Genomic DNA, 23211 nt, shown 5'->3' with positions numbered 1-23211 from the left:
CTAAAAGCTTTAGTTTTTGAGATATAAGCCAAAAACTGCTTTTTACCCCAATCTATGTGCTTTATTAAGCCATGACAGCCATGTTTGTCAATGGATCAAAACTACAGATACAATTTATGAACTAGATACCCTAAGGCACATTTAGTTAAAGTTTGAAGGTATTTGGCCAAGTAGTTTTTGAGAAGATTTTTAAATAGTTTACAACAGACGATGACGATAGACGATGACGATAGACAACAGACGCCAAGTGATGGCATAAGCTCACATGGAGCCCTTTGGTCCCCAGGGAGCTAAAAATGTAAGTCATGACTCTTCTAAGATCTTGCTGATATAAGTGGTTGCTAGAAACCAATCTTACTATACTAGTAAAACAAAAAGAATTAGTCTTACTTCTGATGTCGACTTTTCAGGTGATGAAACATTTTGTGTACATGTGACCATTTTGTCTCCTCCACATAAGCTGATATTAAATCCATGGTAATATTTAGTTCCTGATCCAGTAAACAGATTACTTCCCTTTACAAATGTTATCCTAAAAAGTAAACAAATTACTTCCCTTTACAAATGTTATCCTAAAAAGTAAACAGATTACTTCCCTTTACAAATGTTATCATAAAAAAGTAAGTAGATTATTTCCCTTTACAATGCTATCCTAAAATGTAAACAGTTTACTTCCATTTTACAAATGTTATCCTAAAAATCAAATGGATTACTTCTCTATACAAATGTTATCGTAAGTAAATTCATGTTCAATACTTATGTTTTAAAAAAAATTCCTACAAAGTCTAAATTACTTCCCTTTACAAATGATATCCTAAAAAGTTCATAGAGAACTTCCCTTTACAAACTAGGGCTTCTGTGACTCAGTGTCTAAAGAGTTTGTCTACAGTAATCACAAGTGTGTCGACACTGAGCTTGTGTGTTCCAACCTTTCTCTGGGAAGGTGCATTTGACTCAAATCTTAATTGACAAAGATTTTCCTGAAAACTTCCAAAAGGTTGGGCGTTTTCTCAAGGAATTTGGGCTCCCTCCATCAATATAAATTATTGATATAGTCAAATGAAAAAAATGGTATTGAACAATTACAATCAATCAGTTCCCTTATAAATGCTATCTGAATAATTAAACTGAACTTTCCTGTAACAGGAATAACCTGTCAATAATAATAGAAAATTACACGGGAACATCACTGTGCATTACAACAATACCTATAACAACTTACTTATTTAACTTGGTGAAGTCATAAAGTTTGCCCTCCTTGTCAGTAAATGTACAATCAGTGACACACTTATCTCCTGCAGCTGAAGCCTTAAGACCCTGACCACATTCCACACAATTATCTTTTCCCCAGGCATTAGTTGGTCTGATGATTGTATTTAGAGGACAAGCTTGACAAGTTGTAGAGTTACTGTGTACATCAATGTAGTGACCAGCTGGACAGGGAACACACCTGCAAAATGAAGAATAAACATGCTGTAAAAATAAACAATAAATTTTATCAGGTTTTCTGTAATATGTGGCAAAAAAAGATCCTGGATTAATATCTGTGTGAATGACAATTGTGAGATATAAATGAGAATGTATATAAATACAATTAATTCTCTGGCAGAAAATGAACTGTTGAATTATGTTCTCTCTACATCTACTCCCTTAACAGAGCCTTTTATTTCATAAAACTTTTGATGATATATTTTTCAGGCAAGCCTTGTTTACATCTTTTTTAAACATATATACATTTATTCTCAAGGTCTTGTTCAGAACTGATGTATGGGAGCATGATATTTTTACTTCTAATGAAAATGCTACCATTTACAAATAATCAATTTGAGAGCCTATAATTTCTCCACCATGATAAATTTTGAAATAGCCCTCACACATGTTTAATACAAAATGTCAACAATCAGTAAACATTCCTAAATTATTTAATACTGTGGATTCATTCATTTTTGTGGATTCTGATAGAATTGTATTTTCATAGATATTTCTTTAAATAGTTTTGGCAAAGTCTGCATATATGCCAATCGAAAATTTGTTATAACGATATAAATGAAATACACACAATTGGTATTCAATGAATAATAATGAATCTGCATATGTAATAGTAAACTGTCACAGGCAGATAATGTCAATGATGATACATGTAACAGCACCATACAAATCAGTCTAATAAAACTGTAATCAAACTTAAAACAGTGTTGTAACATAAAAAAAACTTATGAATCAAAAATAAATCCCTTAATAACATTGTGGTAACTTCTAATACCTAGCTGTAGGATTCTTTCTGTGAAAAAAAGAAAAATATACTATCATATCATATACACAGAAAGTACTCAACCATGAAACCAATATTAAACTTCAGGGAAGAGGTAAAAATGGAAACAGACCAAAACAGATGGAAAAAGACAGAAGAAAGGATTCTACTGTCAGAATTGTAAATCCAGAAATTATTGTGAGGTTTTTATTAACATGAATAGTGCAGGGAGAGTATCTATATAATAATAATATGTTTTTCATTTGATGTCCATACCAGCAGATGGCAAGTTCAAACACAAAGATTTTTAATTTACAATTCAAAAGATATATTTGGAAACACAACTTAAAAGAGTAAGTCCATCTATGACTGTTTGATTTGACAATGAGAATTGACCCCAAAGCACGAAGGGTTTTCCTTTAGGTGATGGATATCATCAAGTAATAAAGATAACTATTGAAACCAATATGACCAACCTTCCAGCAACAAACATTGTAATCAAACTCAAAATCTACATAGCTAAGAAGACCATCAAATCATAAATCCACTGGTAAATTTGCATCACATCAGACATCCAAAGATACTTTATATTAAAGATAGAAACCATACAGGAGGTAACCTGAGAGGTTCTATCATGATAAATTGTTATATAATAATCACTAAACCATATGGAATTTTGATTTAGACAAGCCTACTTGATTTTACAGGAATTTACCCTATTCTAACATTCAATTAACCAGAACTCTTTCAACAGTTTTTAAAAACTTATTTTCAGTCATTATATGTGAAAACTCTGTTCATAGCTATTGACAATCAAGCCATTTTCAGCATTTTATTTGCAACCATTCTTTAAATAATTACATACTTATTATTAACATTGACCTTGAATATTTTTCCTTACCTGTTATCAACCACACCCTTAGGACATTTTTTACAGCCTACAGCACCACCATCTAGTGAATTTGTTATTTTGATACTGTACATTCTAGCCAGATCATTTTCAGCAACATGTCCATTGCTAAGATGTCCAATATAGGAGCGCTGGAAAGCCCAGGAGAATGTCATTGGACCTGAGTTGGATACATCAAACCTGCAACAAAAAATCTGCATGAAATAACTTTTATCACTATGTTTATTAGTCTTAATGAAGATAAAAAATGTTAAAATAATCTATGAATTCTGAAGAATAGAACAAAGAATAAAAATCTTGTTAATTTATTTTCAGTTAATCCTGTAATTATGAAAGATTTGTTAATAAAATGTTGATAAATGTTGTGATAAAAGGGTTACAGCTGTGACATTATAAATATACTATCATGGATTTTTAAGAAACAGAATAAGCTCAAAACTTAATATATTCCTAGATACATGTATACACAGCAAAAACCTGTACAAATCATATTTAATAACAGCATAGAACTAAACTGAAATAAAACAAGTAGCCAAAAAATATCGATTTAAGCTAGACCGTGGAATACTTACGAGAAGTGTGTTTTTGGCTTAGGACCTGACCATTCTTTTTTAACCTCACTATGACCATCATACTCCTGTAAAAACAAAATAGTTTAAATCATTTAAAAAAGGACTTTTTTTCACACAACTATTTCTGTTTTAAACCACCACTTACAAATATCATGTGTAAAGATGTAAGATTTTTTACAGTCATCAGTACAAATACCCGTGGGCATAATTTGAAATTAGCAAAACCTAGATGTAACACTTCTTTTTGATTAAGACATTTCTGACAGCGTATTATTAATGATTGGAATAACCTACTAGTTGAAGTTCTTTCATCAAAAACTGTGGAAGCTTTTGAAATTACTATAGACTGTCATTGCGACACAAATAGTTTTCTATATAACTTTTTAATTGTGTGAAATATTGCTCCAAATCATGCAGGATTGATGATTGTATCAGTTTTGAAAGTGTACCAAAATATGGTGGGCTAAAAAGGATAGGATCCTTCCATATGAGCCCCACAACGATCTTAACAGGTAAAACAATGTTAGACAATGATAATGGATGGTTGTTTAAAGTAAAGGAGCACATTAATTGCATAATGAGGATGAGAACATGTTAATGTGAAATCAATATGAACTTTGCCATGTACTAGACAATTAAATTGCTGGTGAATTCAGTAAAAGTCCACTGGAAGACATGTCATCTTACTTAAACACATTACTCTGACTAAGAACATCAGAGAAGTAACAAATACTACTAGTTAAAGTGTACTTGAACATTTCCTTTTATTCTATGTAAAATATGTGCTCAAATATAATGACTTCCTTTTTTTTGTCTGCTAGGAGCGAGAAACAAATATGTAAATTATTTTGTTTCCCCTAACATGCCTAAGTAATAAAAAAGTAATATAATAATTAGCTTACTACAAGGAAAACAAATTCACATCTTCCGGAGCATTGGGTAGAAAATTCAAATGAAATAGTTCCAACAATCTGTCTGTGGTCCTTTGATTCAGCAGTTCTAAATCCTGAGACTGTCTGCATCAGCAGTAAATAAGCGTCCTCACTGCGACCAAAGTGTGTAACAAGGTGGTCTCCCATTGGCATCCAGCTGGAGTTGTACTTACATGTGTCGTCTATAAAAACAAAAGTCCTTTATTATACTAATAGCATTAAATTCATCTACTTGAAAACTGTTTGATTACTAAAATACTATAATATAATCAGAATTCAGAAGAAAAAAAATCTTTAGCTTGATAGATTCATGTGGAGTCATATTAAGCCATGGACTTTATGTGCCAAAAACATTCATGAAGTTCGCCAATTATCATATTTCAAGATTGTCTTTCTATCAAGCTCTAACATATTGTTCCTGTTTGTAATGCATTAAAATAACACTACTGTTGTTGATCAATTGACGTAAACCAGTTAGGAATTGATGGTCTTTTACTGGCTCTGTTAAAAGTCACCATATAACAGCATTTGAAAAAGATTATTTTGTAACAGGTTATGTAAGCATTAAAACTTCTTATAAAACCTTACCAGAAAAAAGTATACATTCAGATGACATGTTGTTTGGCATTGTATTAAACCAATTCATTTCAAGGTTAAAATCTGGTGAAGTTGAGGCAGGACATTTCTGACATGGTGTTTTTCCATCTGACATCTGATCATCTGGACAATACTGACAACCAGTAGTCTTAGATAGAAACATTCCCGGGTTACAAGGTGGACAGTCCTCAGCATCAGTTTTACCGGGCAGCTGAATGGACTCTGGTACATCTTTACGACAAATCTGAGGTTGTATCCACTCAAATGATTTCTGGGTCTGTCAAAATAATCATGATAATATGTCTTTGAAAATTTGCACTTTATCTAAATTAAACATTTACTGTTAAAATATTCAGATTGTAGTTTTATCTTACAGATTTTTAATTAACTCAAGTTTATCTAAATAAAATAAATAATTCATAGGCTAGCTATGCATTTTACATTTCAACAGGAACAAATATTTAATTATATGGTGTCATGAAGACAGACAGGCTGACAGAAGGATAATGGTAAACGTTAATACTAACAGGCTAATAATATTTTATTTGATGTTTACACTTTACCTTCCCATTGACACAAGGTAACTGGATCTGATAGTAGTCATCCTTAGTACATGGGGGTCTCTTGGTACAAACACCAGCTCCTTCATCTATAAATAGAATCATTTGCAATTTGTTCATAGAAAAATTTGAAATTTAAATGCAGATTAGGTTTTCTCCTTTGGATTATTTTACACATTTGTAATTTTGATGCCTTTTATAGCTGACTATGCAGTATGGGCTCTACTCATTATTTAAGGCCGTACAGTGACCTATAGCTGTTAATTTCTTTGTCATTTTGTCTCTTGTGAAGTGATGTCTCATTTGCAATCTTACCACATCTTCTTTTTTACATATACTTTTTATCCAGCAATCTTCCATTTTGTGTACATATATTCTATATGCAATATTTATCCCCAAGATACATTTGGCCATTTGATCATATTAAGTCACTTACTCATACTAAGTTATTTAGTCACAATACCCATTATCAAATACTAACTAACTAAGTTGTTTAGTGACATCATCCTATATTAAATCAAACATCTGGTAGCTGCATCCTAATATCTTATACTTACATGAATATTCAGTAGCCAGGTTACATGGTTTACACATATCTGCTCCTGGTTTGGAAAATGTGTTAGGTTTACAAGGTGTACATATTTCAGAACCTTCACTGCTGTACGTCCCACTTTTACATTGTGCACATACTGATGTAAAACCCACACCTACAATATCAAAAAACAGTAACTTATATATATCCATATTTCATTTTCTTATTTTTATGAGTTCATTATGTTCTATATAACTAGAAATAAGGAAGATGTCCCAATAATAAACAAATGATAAAACAACTACATTTCACTGAAATAAACAGGGAAGTAAAATGTGAAAAAAAAAGAGCCAGACATATTACAGTGTGTCAAAGCCCTTCTGACCCTAAATTGTATATATACAATGTACTTAGTAAGGAACATAACCGACAATCTATGGCTATCATTACCTTGTTTAATGTACAGGATGGGTCTCAAAAACAAAAACTTCAATACAATTTGTAAAAAAAATCTTTCCACCATTATAATGCATATGTTGCTGTAAATAAATTGAGCATGTTTCTATACCTACAAAAGACACATACTCAGATGGACAAATGACCAGACAATAACTAAATTAATTCATGTCAACTTACCTGTAACTTCAATTTTTCTAATCAGTACAGGTGCAACTGTTTGTTTACTTCTGTCTGAACCTATTCCCACTACTCTCCATTTCAATACATTTAAGCCTTTCTCTAATTTGGTCTGTTAAAAAAGAAATAAAAGTTGATTAAATCAAGGCAATCCTGAGTCTATAATACTTGTCAAATCTACTGTTATACTAAAGTTCATTATACATACAAGCAATGGGAGAGATGACTTCTAATCTTAATTCTTCAAGGGAAAGTGGTGAGACTTTATAGAGGTGTTTGTTAGTTTCTAATGCACAATCCCTTTTTGCTGCAATATAATTATTTCACCTTATGTATGTATGCATGGCTACATGGCTACATGGTATGTCCATGGTATCAACAAAGTTTCATAAAAATTATATTTCATGGTTTCAGAGGATTGGGTTGGCAAGAACAAAACTGACAAACAAGTCAAAAACATTATATCCTTTGTAATTTCGTTCCATGGTGTATAAAAACTTACAGTCTGATATCTGATACATAAATCTAAACGCAGCTTTCTTGAAAATGCAATAAATTGAATAATGGATCTCACTTGAATTGTTAAAATTAGGTTAATAAAACATTTTGATGTTACTTACACCAATGTGTCCCCAAGCTCCACTTTTAGTCTTTGTTGGCCACTGATTCTTGTGTGAATGATCTAAATCAGATTCACATTGGTCATTTTGAATCTGAAAAATAAAATATAACAATTCATATAAATGTTTAAATGCAAAGAAAACTTCAGTGAAAAAAGGCATTCCAGGAGTAGATGATATATGCCTCTTCCTGGCAATCATTATAAAAAGGCTTGATTTGCAAAAAAATTACACATTTAAATTTCAAATCTTTTATATGGATAATGTGATTGACCTTTTGTTGTTTAAATTATCTTACTTAATTTCATGCTCCTTATAAATAAGAATGTGACAGCTAAAATTGTTATTTTGCTTACTCATATTACATAATCATAAACATTTAAAACAACTTACGCAGAAAACTTATCATTAAAAATAGTAAATTATTGGAAGTCACTGGACCATGACCCAAGGTGCAGGTCCACGAAATAGTCAACAAATTGATATGTACTGATAGAAATGTAACATTGTCATTTCAGGGCCTTTTATAGCCGAATATGTGGTATGGGCTTTGCTCATTGTTGAAGGCAGTATGGTGACCTATAGCTGTTAATTTCTATGTCTTTTTGGTCTGTTGTGGAGAGTTGTCTCATTAGCATCATACCACATCTTTTTTATATATCATGTTTTTGTTAAAGCCACCAGTGAGGCAGATCTCAAAGCAGAAACTGCATACACCACTGCAGAATCCAAGTTCACTATCAATTTTCAGTGAAGTTCATTTTGTTAGTTTTCTTGTGTAGTGTTTTATGGAAAGGTGTGTTTTTTGTTGCTTTTATAAAATCAAATAATTGCACTTTTAGTTCATAAAGTAGCATTAATAGATTAATTAATTAATATATCATGAATATAATTTCTTAAAAGCTGAGTTAAATATTCCTGAATATATCCCAATTTTTCTCTTTGGTAAACATATTTTATATATACTTACTGTAAAATGGAACAAAGCCGATCCTTCTGATTCCTCAGGATACTGAAACTCAAACAGAACTGAGCCTGTCTTGACTAGATTAACAGAGTATGTCAACTGAGCATTGCAATCTCCTGGGGTGACAGACAGATAACTTCCTTTGGCAGAAAATGCATTGCTGTAAAAATGATAATTAAATACATAAGTACATGTGTTCAATATAACAAATCATCAACAGTAAATCTTTTGTAAGGGTGTCCCGGAGATGGATGTGGTCAAAGCCCAATCATATATACATGCAAACTATTTCTCAACTATTTGTACATATTGTATTGTATTTTTTGATATTTCGTCTGAAATCAGGGTAACATTGTACTATGTTCCATGTGAGTCTATTTAATTAAAAATAAATACCAACTTCTTATATACCTATATATTTATCAGACTTTTTGATTGATAAGGAAATCACTGTTTTCACTTCAGCCAATGAAATAAATACATGTAAAAAGATGTTTTCTTCCATGAACTAGCATTTATGTGTCTGGTATTGTCATGCCATCCTTTATAGGCTTAAAGACATACTCAAATAGAATGATTTGGTTTAGCTATTAACCTTGAACAGTTCACCGTGTCCTCATTCTCTCCTTCTCCCATCTCAAAATGGCGGAATCTGAATGACTCTGCTGTAGATGTAAATCCTTCTGGAATTTTCTCCCAATTTTCAAATCTAATGCCATCCCCAAGTGAGAATGTACCAGATTGACAATGCTTACATTCCTGGTCTCCAGATATATCTAAATACTGCCCTTTATCACAAGTGAAATCTACAAGAAACATACGTAGATAATATACAATTCAATATATTTTTGTTTTTACAGCTTCATTTGTCAATCCTAATTTCCCCCTCACAATTTTTTATTTTCTAACTATACTAAACATAGTTTTCATACCAAATATAAGATAGAAAAAACTGGCATGGCATTAATTATCCTTTTTCCAGCAAAAATTTATAAACATTTAAAAAAAATAGAACTCCTATTCCCCTTTTTGGTTAATATTACTGATAACCAAATTAAGAGAGGGTCACATTTTAATAAATTTTATCCTCTAAGCCATGTGATAGAAAAGAATGTCTCCTTGCTAGCTATAGTGAGTCTAACCAAATAAATGTCATAATAGTAACAGGAAGTTTAACATGACTATAAGTTACCTACAGTCAGTGATAATTTGCTACATGTATAGATCAGTGGGAAATGACACTCATCAAATGCATTCAATCAAATATATCCCAGACTTTTACCGGTATTAATAACTTACCACAACTTTTGCCCCTAACAGCGGGATGAGGTGAACCACCGGTACAGGAGTTTGGTATAACTCAGTATTAATAACTTACCACAATTTTTACCCCCTGACAGCAGGATGTGGTGCTCCGCCTGTACAGGAGATTTGTTAAAACTCAGTACTAATAACTTACCACAACTTTTGCCCCTGACAGCAGGATGTGGTGCTCCACCTGTACAGGAGTTTGGTATTACTCAGTATTAATAACTTACCACAACTTTTGCCCCTGACAGCAGGAGGAGGTGCTCCGCCTGTACAGGAGTTTGGTATAACTCAGTATTAATAACTTACCACAACTTTTACCCCTGACAGCAGGATGAGGTGCTCCACCTGTACAGGAGTTTTGTTATAACTCAGTATTAATAACTTACCACAACTTTTGCCCCTGACAGCAGGATGTGGTGCTCCGCCTGTACAGGAGATTTGTTATAACTCAGTATTAATAACTTACCACAACTTTTGCCCCTGACAGCAGGACGAGGTGCTCCACCTGTACAGGAGTTTGGTTTCTTTGGTACTTGGACTCTCCATCTGCCACCATTACTGTCACATTCTGTATACTCAAAATGGTAATCACCCTACAACAAAACAATACCATGTTGTAATCACCCTACAACAAAACAATACCATGTTGTAATCACCCTACAACAAAACAATACCATGTTGTTATAACTTTGGTTAATATTTTTTAGTTTAATTATCATTTCTAAGGATTTTTTTCTTTAAATATGAAATTGGGTAAAAAAAATTGTGACACTTTTTATTTCTAGATTAAATACAACATGAATAGATGTTATACTTTCTTCCACATATATATATAGATTATTCAAAGTCATATATTTTGAAATTGAAAATGAAGATTGGGAATGTATTAAGAAGACAACAGCCAGACTAAAGAGCATTACACTGCGAAAGGCCACCAATGGGTCTTCAACACAGCAGGAAATTGGAAAATCCTACACCCAGAGGTGGCCTTCAGCTGACCCTTAAAAAAAATGTGTACTGGTTCAGTGAAAATGAAGGTTATAATAAACTCTTCTACATATGATAACTTTGGACATCAAAATAATGAAACCTTAATGACTCTTCATATCTCTATAAAATTAATATTAACTATACAATTATTATTTTATTAGTGTGTATCAGAAGTTTTACAGACTAATAATCTATATGTATATCAAGCTCAATAATCTTATTTACATCTATATGTAGGAATTATTTTCATTTAAATGTGCATGATACATGTATTCAATTTTTTTACTGGGCCTGATTTTGTTAATCTGAATTAAGTTTGCAAAGATTTTTTCACAAAAAAGTGTAACTGTTTTAATATACTTTAACAATGATGACATCATCAATATTTTCAAATCATATACACTAAATTCTTGCACAATGCACAATTATGTAATTTGAAAGTTAAATGAACATGATAACTGAGTAACTTTGTTTGATTTTCTTGCAAATGTTTATGAATAGTAACCATATTCTTTAGAATGTTGTGCTCAATGGACCATGTTGTTTTTTAATACATGTATCACAAAAGTTGTGATAAAATCAGTAAAATTGTTCACTACCAAGCCAGCAAAGTGGGGTTTTGATTACATGAATGTAATCTTAATTACCCCTTAAAAAAAAAGAGTCATTGAGCTTATTCAGAAACTAGGTTCAAAATCATTCATGTTCCACTATTGCTGGTAATTTTTTGAAGCATATGTATATGTTGTTTTTATAAATTCGTGTTCATATTAACGTTGCAGGTCATTAACATTAGTTTGATTTAGAAACTAGCCCCTATATATATATTAATCATGATTTTGTGCTTATTAGTTAAATTTATTTAATGGAAAATATTCTTTATAAGTTACCTGACCAACAATGCACCAAACATGAGGACAACTAGCTACAAGGACCTCCTTCAGACAAGGTGATGTTATCTTGAACTACATTTCTGTAAATGTCATAAACTCCACAGGCATTTTAACAAACTTTCACTTATTTAACAAACTTAATGATAAAACATTCTATAAACATGGTAATTTCCTTTTAAAGAATACACGTTTTCTAAAAATAAATCTATACATGGTTTTCTTAAAAGCTTTTAACTTGTAGGAAATCTAAGATTCAGTATATATTTAAAACCTGATTTTATTTGTTTAAATTCATGGCTGACACTGAAAACTATTGATTTGGATTATAAAAAGTTTCATATCCATGACTCCCACGCGATATCCATGTACATTATCTAATACAAAGTCAGTCCAATCTTTAAATGGACACTAGTTTTTCTATGCATAAAATTGAGAATGGAAATGGAGAATGTATCAAAGAGACAACAACCTGACCATAGAAAAAACAACAGCAGAAGGTCACCAACAGGTCTTCAATGTAACGAATAACTATATATATGTTAGTTTTATTCCAAATACTGTTTTTAAAATAACTAGGCATTGAATGATATAAATTCCAATTCATTCTAATATAAAAATTATATTTCATAATGCATGTATATTATCATGATCATACATGTCAAAAGTATTACTCATAAATCATGAATATTGCATAGCTAAAAGCAGAATAAAAAATTATCTGATAAATTTCTTGAAAAAATCAATATGTAAACAGACAGAAATTGGAATGAACTTTGTATAAATGCCAGTATTACTACTGATATGACCATCAGACTATAGATTAGAATGAAATGAAATATTACATTGTGTAGTATCATGTTTTCCAATAGAAGGTAACTAATACAAGTTTCCAATCCTAATTGATAAAGTAACATAAAACTAAACTCTCTGGTAGAAAGTAACCAATATTGGTATGTAATAATCCACAGTAAAAATATCAATAGGATTGAAGGAAAACATGTCATTCTAATCTTTTCTGTTAAGTAGTTTTACTGGATGAATACACAGATTCTACACCCCCCCCCCCCCCCACCCCCACCCATCCCTCCCTTTTTTAGAGATATTAAGTTCATTTGAACTGAGATATTTTTAATAAAAAAAATTATCAACGTCCAGCATATCAACTCATTCCTCATTTTAACATGCATGTTCTCATGCTCAAACGAAAATACATTCGAAGCATTCACATTCTGACATTTAGTACAAGTCCCTCTACTCTCATTTCAACAATGATCTTAGGAAATTTAAATATGTACACATGAAGTCTGAAACACAATATTGAATTATTCTATTAAACACTTCTAATAGAGTTTTTCCTACACCATTATCAGTCTTTCTAGCTGTATGACCTTACTGAATTCATCATAAAATTTTATTTCAGTGTTTTGGAACATTATACATGTTATATGTCTTAGTCAAAGCTTTTAGAACATACAAGACAGTAGCAGGAATACACCAGTTCAGGGAAACAATGTGCATGTGCAAGATCGATCGTGATTTTGCGTTATCGACTAATTAGATACGAGATTTGATAAACTGGGGGCATTATCAGTTTATTGATTTATCAGATCGGCATCTTTATTACTGTAATCAGATTCATAAAATTTCAAGAAGCATATACATGCTATGGCAAACTAAAATATATACAATATATGACAAAAATAAATAAATAAATTAATAATAATATATTACTTGTGTCGATTTGGCCAAGAACAGTAGAATAAATATAAAATTCTATATGCACAGATCTATACGTTGGACATGATAAAACGAAATGATATTTGTCCTCCAAAACATTCATATTGCAACATATCCTATTTTCTCTTTGAGTATTCAGATAACGACCAACTTCAACATTTAATCTAAGTGTGCCGCTTCGCAATTTTGTTAATATAGATACATTACAATGAAAATCTAAGTATCTTTTAAAGCCATGCAAATACTAGTTTATATATATCGTTTGTAAATACAAAGTTTGTTACATTATTCTAAAGCTGAAGATTCTACTGACATATTAAAACAGACTATTTTGACCGTTATGTTAATTAATCTTAATTACAAAAGGAAGGGTTTGATATATGGCACCAGACTTTAATTGTTACTATCACGCAAAAATGGACAAATTCATGCTGTGATGTTCACTTAGCAGATCGTCTTTATATTCAAGAAGGTACTGATCTTGGGTCATAAAAATAAAAGTCAATCAACACCTAGGCCATATTGTGTCATAAAGTTTTACCTTAAACTATTAATCTCACCAGGCGACAGTTAGACACAATTGATATACCCTTAAAAATCATATTAAATTCATGTTCTGACAGTTAGGTACCATTAAAATATATATTAAAAATGCTGCATGCGTGCATTAAATTTACATAAAGATTTTTGTGCTTTATTCAAATGCATCGGATATTGACAATTTTTGAAAGGAAGGGTATCTGGGTCGTTCAGCATTTTATTTTGATATATTGTTAAGCATACATGATATTGTATACAGAATATCTAGTTAATTTCAGTGAGATTTACTAAGATCTTAAACAGAAAAAAGATACTTTATTTTTTGTTGTTGTATCTTCCTTCAGTAAGTAAATTAATTTTCACACATGTATATATACATATATAGTTTGGCATTTCATTACATATCTTTAACGAACAGTTATGCGTATATTTGTTTTTGTGTCAGAAAATTCACGTTAGTTGGTAGAAAAATGATACTAAATGCAAAAAAAAATAATGTTATATATCAGTTGCTACCCCCCCCCCCTTTTGGACAAAAAGAAAATATTTGTTGTCATTTTGTCAAAAGCAATGAGGTCTTTAAATGTATGAGTGAAATAGCTGCCTACTTGGATCTTTTGACATACATCCTTCTTTCGCGAAAGCGATACTTAGCAATCCTAGATTCCGCCGACTACTTCAGCATTTAGGTTTTTGTTTTACATCAAAACCGCTGTCAAACATAATGGAATTTCGGGAAATGGGGCAGAAGCTTCTTTATGTCTAAAACACAGTATCCAGGGCAAAAATTTGCAAATATTTATTTTCATTTTTCCGTATTTTATTACTAGATGGACTTCGTTTTTCCTGAACAGTTATTTTCATGTTTTGTCTGAGGTTAAAGATTTTCATGCAGTCATCAATAACCGTTTTGTTTAAACGTCCAGTTGCAAGTTAAATGCATATCCATGCAGCTCAAGATCATGATAATGATATATGAATATTGAAACTATTTTGTTCTACATTGCGCTGGACTTTTCACTCGTTTGTTCAAAATGCAAGTCAGAGTAAAGACATTGTATATATATCTTATTAGTGGGTGCGGCTTTTTTGCTTAGAGTTTAACTCCATATATGACGACCAGTAACTGTTTGATTTTATGCGAACTTATTTTTTTAAGGTTTGAACAAGGAACGTATCATATACTGTTCTAAGTTTTAGCGATCAGATTATTTATACAATATTGAAAACATAACATCGCATAATATCATTCATTGCGACCATGTGTGATGACCAGCAACAACTTTTCAAAAAGCTCTGTTTTACATGACAATCATATGGTTTAGATTGTTTATCTATATTTTCCCGACAAAAGCTAGAGCAAATGAATAATTTAGTGTCACCAGTGTATGATATACTGTTTTGGCAATTAATGCCATTACGCCATCATGTTTCTGGAAATTATTCTCAATCGCCAAAAATGATATTTCTGCATATAAACTTCCTCAAAGTTCTAAACAGCCTCCAATGACTTGAAGGATCTCGGTCCTTCTTTTATAGAGGTCCTTCTTTATCAAATTTTTCGTTTTGGTTATTTGCAAACCGTAATTTCAAATTTCTTTTCCAATTTTCTCCCGTAATTTTCAAACACTACATGTATGTCTTGAAATTTTTCACAAAAATTTTGTTTTACTTTATTTGATATAAACATAAACAAACAAAAAACAGATGACACTCCACGACTTCACAGGTTAACGGAAAGCGGCGGGCGTCCTCATAAATGCCTATTAAACATCGAATATTGATGTGTACCATATATGACTTTGCCCCCACTTCATCCAAATCGCGCATATTCTCGTATGAATTTTAATTAAACGCTTGATCCACTCAGAATTCTAGGTCGCGAACAAGCTTTCCCTGAACTAGTGTATTGCTAATACTAACTATTAACCAAATTTAAAAGACTTGTAGTAAATATTTTTACTATTTCCAAATTTACGTGACAAAACAGATTTGAAAAACTTTCGTCATTTTTGAAAACAGTTTGGTAAATGACAGAAAAGGATGAGTGCCAGCTAAATCACTGCAATAGAGAGACAGAGGTAAAACAATATCTTGCAAACTTCTCATAATCTAATTTTATAGGATTGTTGGAAAGAGGACCAAATGTATCACATTTATAATATTCCATGTTTATATCATATTTACAATGTACATGTATGTATTTATTACCGGTACTTATACTTTGAACATGTACATGTATGATGTTGAATTAGTATAAATGAATATATATTTAATATGTGCTTAAGTGCCACTATAACTCCCATGAATGTCTGTTCTGAGGTAATAGGTTTATATAATTGAGTATTTCACCTCTGGGAGAGTCTGGAAAGTTAGAAGGTCTGCATATAATTGATTATTCATCACACTACATGTATCTGACTATATAGCGAGAACTGTGCAAAGTTCATAAACATACATGTATTTAATAAAGTTGAGATTGCATGTATTTTTAATTATGTTAACAAACAGATTTGAGTGTGTGACTTGTTTTAGAGGTCATCTATTGGTTTAAATATTAAATAAAGTTAAACAAGTTTGTGTTTTAAATATCTGATATTTAGAATTGGTCAATATTTGCCATTATACATGTTATATGTAAATACATTGTCAAGTATGATATATACATGATATACAAAGTACTACAGATTTTTATTGCATTTAAAAAAAAGTTATTTTAAGTAGACATTGAAGAAAAATAGTGAAAAGTTTGTGAAAAACAACTGATCAACTGTAACCATGCATTTGTTCACAAAATAAATCAAAATGCCTTTGGCTACTGAGGTTATACATGTAGATAACATGTTAAAATCAATGTAACAGCAGGAAGCTAGGCACATGTAAATTGTAGTACATGTTGTACATTTAGTTGCCCTTTATCTTCAAGTTAACAGGTGTTTCAAAAATGAACAATACAAATCACCTTGAGGCAAGCAAAGGTGAATATCAGTATATCCATTCCATGAGATTTGTTAGATATGATATGAAAATAACTATTACATGTATATATAAATATATATGTCTTATTTGTTACAAGGATAAAGTTGATGTTTTTTTTTGCTATTCTAATTTCTTTAAAAAATTTTGAGCCAGTAGAAAAAATTTCTCTATGCTCACAGGCTGTTAAACAAATTAAAGTTAAATAAACCTTAAACATTGAAAGCAAATTGTATGCATGCCTCTGGAAAATTCATAACCAAAGATTGCTTCTATTTTCAGTAGCAGCTCAGATATAAATAAGTCTAATTATGCTTTTGACTCTTGCATGGAGATTATAAAATTATCTTTTTCATGGGTTTTCTCCCTTTATTACAAAACAAAATAAAACTTTCACAAGTCTATGATGATTGTTATGCAAACAAATTTGAATAAGATCAAAATGTTGCAAATATTGACATCTCCATGTTGATAATCTACCAAAATTAATACACTCTTATCCATCACTTGTAAATGTTGTAATATAAAAATTCAATGGAGGACCAGAGATGTGTGTAGGAAAAATAGTGTACTCTATTTGGAAATCTGTGCCGCTAGACCCTAGGATCTGCACCTCTTGAACCATTGACGTCATACAACATTTTTCATTGTGGTTTCATTTGGGCCTATATATAGCTAAAACATGTAAAATAAAATATTGTTTGTTTCCCCAATCCCGACTGACCCTGCAAAAACGGTGCTACTCATAAAATTTTATTGTCAAAATTAAGTCAAATTTTATTTTATTTATTTCCAATTTCCTGGCTTGCTGGATTGTACGATATTGTTCAAGCTTTTTGGATAAATAAATTATTTCCTTACCTACCTACCCACACCTGGGTTGGCAGGTTCAGTTTGGGAAAACAAACAATATATTAATTTAGGCCTTGTAATACAATATATTTGTACGAGAACCTTTGTGATGTTCAGTAATGGGGGGAAAATAGTGATAAGGTGTACATTTAGAGCTGTCTACATGACATAGGTTTTTCTCATTGTTGAAGGGCAAACGATGCTTGCTAGTTAGTTCTGTAAATTTCTAAATTTGGTAACTGTTACCAAATTCATTAACGTTTTCGGTAACTTCAAGGTTTATTTGGTTTTTGACATTTATTAATAAATAGAAAATGTCATGCTGGGAACAATTACAGACAGAACCATAGACAAATTTCTAGAATTCTGCCTGGTAAAAATTAAAATCAATCACCTGGTTGATGAAAACAGATGAAAAATGTTCCAAACTCCTTATCCTTAATTAATTTATAAATGAGAAAAAAAACCACCCTAAAATTATGAAATTCATTTATACTGATTCAGTTATTGAATTGGTAACTGTTAGCTAATAGACCCCTTTCAAGTTTGTCCGTCACAGGAAAAAACTCGTTAATTATGTGCGCCTGTCTCCCCTCCACTATAAATGTTCATCAAGCATATATTAGATTGTAATTGTGCTGGATAAACAAGAAATAATGTTTGTTCTGAAGGTACTTAATAACATTTCTCTAATGATCGTAATGCTGAAATGAGAACTCTTATTTGCCAAAAATAATTTGTGCAATACACCTTATCGCTAATCCTGGCTGCTTGAACTATTGACTTCAACAACAATCACTTTTCCATTGTGGTGTCAGATATTTTGTTTTATGACGTCAACATTTTAAGGGAACCTGTGTGATATCCAGTAATGGCGGACAAATAGTGATAAGGTGTATATACATTGTAGTTTTATAGTTTTCCTACCACTCGCTCAACATTGAATTTGAAATGGAAGTTAGCACCCCCTAAACGAACGAATGATGTTCACTAAAAGCAAAGTTTTTGACAGAAATGCATCAACTAGAAAGTTGATTATTCAATCTTCAATGTCTTCAATCTTTGTCGTGATGACAGAGTAATCTCTCTTGTAAATTATCCTCTCTTGTAAAATCATTATCACTAATGTAGTTTCTCCTTTGTACTTATATATTGTAGGTGGCGCTTTAAAAATATTATAGAATTATTGTATGAAGTGAAATAAATTTAAAAAGATGGTTTATTGGGTTATTGAAATGGCATGAAAAATTAAAAATATAAAAAATTTTAATATTTGTATCAAATTATCCACTAAAACGGTTTGTTTCCTCTATGTACAATGTACTCCGCTAATAGTTGATTGATATTTTCTGCATTTGGCAAATTGATTGTTAATAAATTGTCTAGATCTGTTGGAATTTGTCCTGTTATGAAGTATATTTGATGAAATAATTTGTCTCTGGCATCTGAATACAGGTCACATTCAAAAAGGTAGTGTTGTACATTTTCTTTTTGTTTGCAGTGATCACAGGTTTCCGAGTTGATGTGTTGGTTTATTATAAATTGGTATGCATTTAATTTAGAATAACCAGTTCGTAAACTGATGATTATGTTGTACATTTTTTTTACGGGAATTTTTTTGATGATTATTTGATAACATAATAATAGACATTACCGAAATTCAAAACTGTACTGTAGTGCTACTGTGAGCCAAAATTTGTTCCTGTGAAAAAAGTTCCAGTGGAACTAATTTCACAGGAAATATGTTCTGGGAGAACTTTTTTCACAGACAATTTCTATATAATTTGTTCCATCTATATGAAAAAAGTTCCACACTTTACCTGTGAAATAAGTTCTGGGTTTGTGAAATTTGTTCCCTTCCTAGTGAAATAAGTTCCATGTTTGTGAGATTTGTTCCTTACCTGGTGAAATAAGTTCTGGAATTGTGAGATTTGTTCCTCACCTGGTGAAATAAGTTCCTTGTCTATGAAACATGTTCCACTGGTTAAACAAGTTATCTTATGTATACTGAGCACTTGTCATCAGTGAGTTTAAAGTCATTACAAAAAACGTTTATTACATTGATATTTAAAAGGTAATAAATAAAAAGTTTAAACATCCAATTAGATCAACGTGGAGTATTTCAAAAGTTTGATAACATACTCAATTAATAATATTAAAAATGACAATTATGAACCAGGAAAAAGTAGAATAAGAAATAATAATAAAAGTCATTCCGAAAAAAAGTATTATAATAGTTAAAGATGAACATTTGTACTTTTTTTAAAAGGACAAAGTGACTGATCAATTATATTAAAATACATAAAGAAACAAAAGACTGTGCAATGACCATAGCTAAGTACATGTACGATTAGAACACCAATGACAGATCAACAGGAAACAAGGAGGTGGAATACCACATAATTGATAAAACATAGATACTAATTATGAAACATTATCATCACTTTTATTTTCTATCTTCATCCTCCAGTCATGCCTTCAATTGCAAATGTACTCCATGCAAGCACAGTTCATATTTTCTGTGAAATAGGTTCGAGCAGAACATTTTCATTGATTTCTATAAAATACTTTCGTTCAAAACTAATAACACACAAACTTATTTCAGGTTTTTTCAATTTCAATATTGGAACACAACTCATGGTGCTGTGAATTTTGTTCCGGAACTTATTTCTCACTAAGTTAAAAAATTAGTTCTGAAACAAATTTTATAGTGCGCATGCTGGAACATATTTTCTGTGACATAAGTTCCGGTGGAACATATTTCCTATGAAATTTGTTCCGGCGGAACAAATGTCATGCCGGAACAAATTTTTTGTTACACTACCAGTTTATTTAGGCAAGGTTTTAATTGAGAAACACATATATCATATTAATCTGTTATTTATCTAATAAACGATTTTCCAAACTCATCGTCTCATGCATATAATTATTAAAACTGTAAGCTTAAACTGCTAAAACTCCAAAGGCATAGCAGCAATTTCACTGAGCAACTTAACTTCAGCAAGCAAAATTATTCTTTATAAATGTGGCTAAAGATATTGGCAACAACACACCTGCTAATAATAACCATCCAAGTGTTAAAAAAATACACGAAAACAAAACTGCCACACAACAACTAGAATTTAGTGCCATCTCAAATGAATTTGTAGATAAACAACTTAAAAAATTAAACATAAAAAAGGCAACAGGAATAGATGGCATATCAGTTAAGGTTCTAAAACTAGCACAACCAGTTATCACAAAACCAATAACTGAATTGATAAACAAGACTATTAAATCAGCCACTTTTCCAGACAAATTAAAAGAGGCACAAGTTGTACCATTGCATAAAAAGAACAATGTACTTGATGTGGGCAACTATAGACCAGTAAGTATACTTCCAGCAATTTCAAAATTTTTTGAACGAGCAATTTACAACCAGCTAGTTGAATACTTCAATACACACTTTCATCCATACTTATCTGCATTTCGACCAAAATATGGATGTCAAACTACTCTACTCAGGATTATAGAGGACTGGAAAATGGCACTTGATCAAAATAAGTTTATTGGCTCAATTCTAATGGATCTATCTAAGGCTTTCGATTGTCTCCCTCACGATCTTCTACTGCTTAAGCTTGAAGCATATGGTCTTTCAACTTCCTCATTAAAACTCATTAAAAATTACTTATCTAACAGGAAACAATGTGTTCGAGTTGGCTCTAGTCTGAGCAATTGGCAAAACATATACAAAGGAGTACCACAAGGTTCTATTCTAGGTCCTATACTGTTTAACATCTTCATTAATGACATATTTCACTTCACCACAAACAGTTCACTCTACAATTATGCTGATGACAACACATTATCTTATGCAAATAGAGATATAGACACCGTTATCTCCACACTTGAAAAAGACAGTTTGGCTCTAATAGAATGGTTTTCTTCCAATCAAATGAAGGCAAACCCTGAAAAATTTCAAGCTTTGGCAATTGGCAAAAAAACAATGGGCAAAAACATTACATTTGATCTAGCAGGTAACAAAATAAAATGTGAAAAAGAGGTCAAACTATTAGGCATCACCATTGACTTTGAACTAAATTTTAACACGCATATATCAAACATCTGCAAAAAAGCATCCAGACAACTAAATGTATTAAAAAGACTTGGCAAATACTTAAACAAACTTGGAAAATTAACAATATATCACTCCTTTATCATGTCAAACTTTAATTTCTGTTCATTGTCCTGGCATTTCTGCAGCGAGGCCAACACTAAAAAAATTGAAAAAGTACAAGAAAGAGCACTTCGCTTCATTTACCAGGATCACAACAGCACATATGAAGACTTACTTTTAAAATCAAAAATGCCATCACTTAAAGTAAGACGCCTAAGAACCATGGCAATAGAGGTCTTTAGAACACTCAATCATGAAAATCCAGTATACCTCCATGACCTTATAAATATTAAAAAAACAAAATATTCTTTCAGATACCAAAATTTAGCTGAAATACCAGACGTAAGAACAACAAGGTATGGCTTGAAATCTTTCAGATATTCTGCTGCCAAACTATGGAATGAGTTGCCAAACCACTTTAGAACTGAAACATCTTTTACCCAATTCAAGAGTCTAATAAACTCATGGAATGGCAACTCATGCCATTGCAATGCATGTGCATAGTTTTATATTTTATGTTATAGCTTGAAATATAATAGTGCTGCTTCTTGTGAATGTTTGCTAAGCTTTTTATAATTTGTGAATGCTGTGCTTTAGTTTTTATGTTTGCTTTTAGTGCTTATGCATGTGTATAATATAGTATTTAATAGTGCAGCCTAAATGTGCATGAAATGTATGTTCTATGTCTTTTATGTTTTAATATTTGTATTGTGTATTATTGTTATGTAAATGTATGCGTTTGTCGGTTATAAAAGCTCAGAGAGCTTATGTTTATTTGTTATATGACATGCCGACTATAAATAAAGCTTTGAATTGAATTATGCAGATTTTTTACAGACGACAAACTTACTGGCCGACATGTCGGTAAATCTAGTTGAAAACTCGGCCCAAACAAGAACAAAATAACTGCCAACTTCAACATTTCAATGGGCAGGTTGCTGATTTTATGATGACAGTGCCCGTTATTAAACACAGGACTGGAAACACGTCCAAATATTGTTCTATTTCAACGCACAATGACAAACCGGAAGTTGTTATGTTTACAAATTCATTTTGTATGTTTTTTTCTTAAATTTTAAAATATGTTTGCCTATCTTTTTCATCGATTATGCTTTACATAGAAATGTTTTTTGGTATAATTTTATATTTTTTTTGTATTTAAAACTTATTCTCACTGTA

The 23211-nt window shown here is 31.3% G+C and overlaps 1 protein-coding gene across 4 annotated transcripts in view; it reads right to left on the bottom strand.

Moving 5' to 3' along the window:
• Positions 1 to 23073, bottom strand: part of LOC134717477 (endosome/lysosome-associated apoptosis and autophagy regulator family member 2-like) — a 34577-nt gene extending 11504 nt beyond the window's left edge. For 2 of the 4 annotated variants that reach the window (XM_063580005.1, XM_063579997.1), the window contains exons 1-15: positions 22883 to 23073; positions 10355 to 10481; positions 9173 to 9383; positions 8581 to 8737; positions 7611 to 7703; positions 6991 to 7102; positions 6380 to 6529; positions 5826 to 5911; positions 5254 to 5539; positions 4636 to 4847; positions 3734 to 3798; positions 3153 to 3341; positions 2264 to 2281; positions 1223 to 1450; positions 391 to 532 (exon numbers count right to left, since the gene is read on the bottom strand). In XM_063580005.1, coding sequence (XP_063436075.1) covers positions 391 to 532; positions 1223 to 1450; positions 2264 to 2281; positions 3153 to 3341; positions 3734 to 3798; positions 4636 to 4847; positions 5254 to 5539; positions 5826 to 5911; positions 6380 to 6529; positions 6991 to 7102; positions 7611 to 7703; positions 8581 to 8737; positions 9173 to 9383; positions 10355 to 10481; positions 22883 to 22954 — 2148 coding nt within the window. In that variant the 5' untranslated portion in view covers positions 22955 to 23073. Of the gene's footprint in view, positions 1 to 390; positions 533 to 1222; positions 1451 to 2263; positions 2282 to 3152; positions 3342 to 3733; positions 3799 to 4635; positions 4848 to 5253; positions 5540 to 5825; positions 5912 to 6379; positions 6530 to 6990; positions 7103 to 7610; positions 7704 to 8580; positions 8738 to 9172; positions 9384 to 9876; positions 9893 to 10354; positions 10482 to 22882 lie in introns of those variants that run through there. The other 2 variants (XM_063580000.1, XM_063580008.1) reach the window with 2 other exon arrangements.
• Positions 23074 to 23211: the final 138 nt, after the last annotated feature.

Source organism: Mytilus trossulus, chromosome 1, assembly GCF_036588685.1.
Source record: "Mytilus trossulus isolate FHL-02 chromosome 1, PNRI_Mtr1.1.1.hap1, whole genome shotgun sequence".
Classification (NCBI taxonomy): domain Eukaryota; kingdom Metazoa; phylum Mollusca; class Bivalvia; order Mytilida; family Mytilidae; genus Mytilus; species Mytilus trossulus.
The sequence above is the reverse complement of the archived record's forward strand: the minus strand, read 5'-3'. Positions and strand labels throughout refer to the sequence as shown.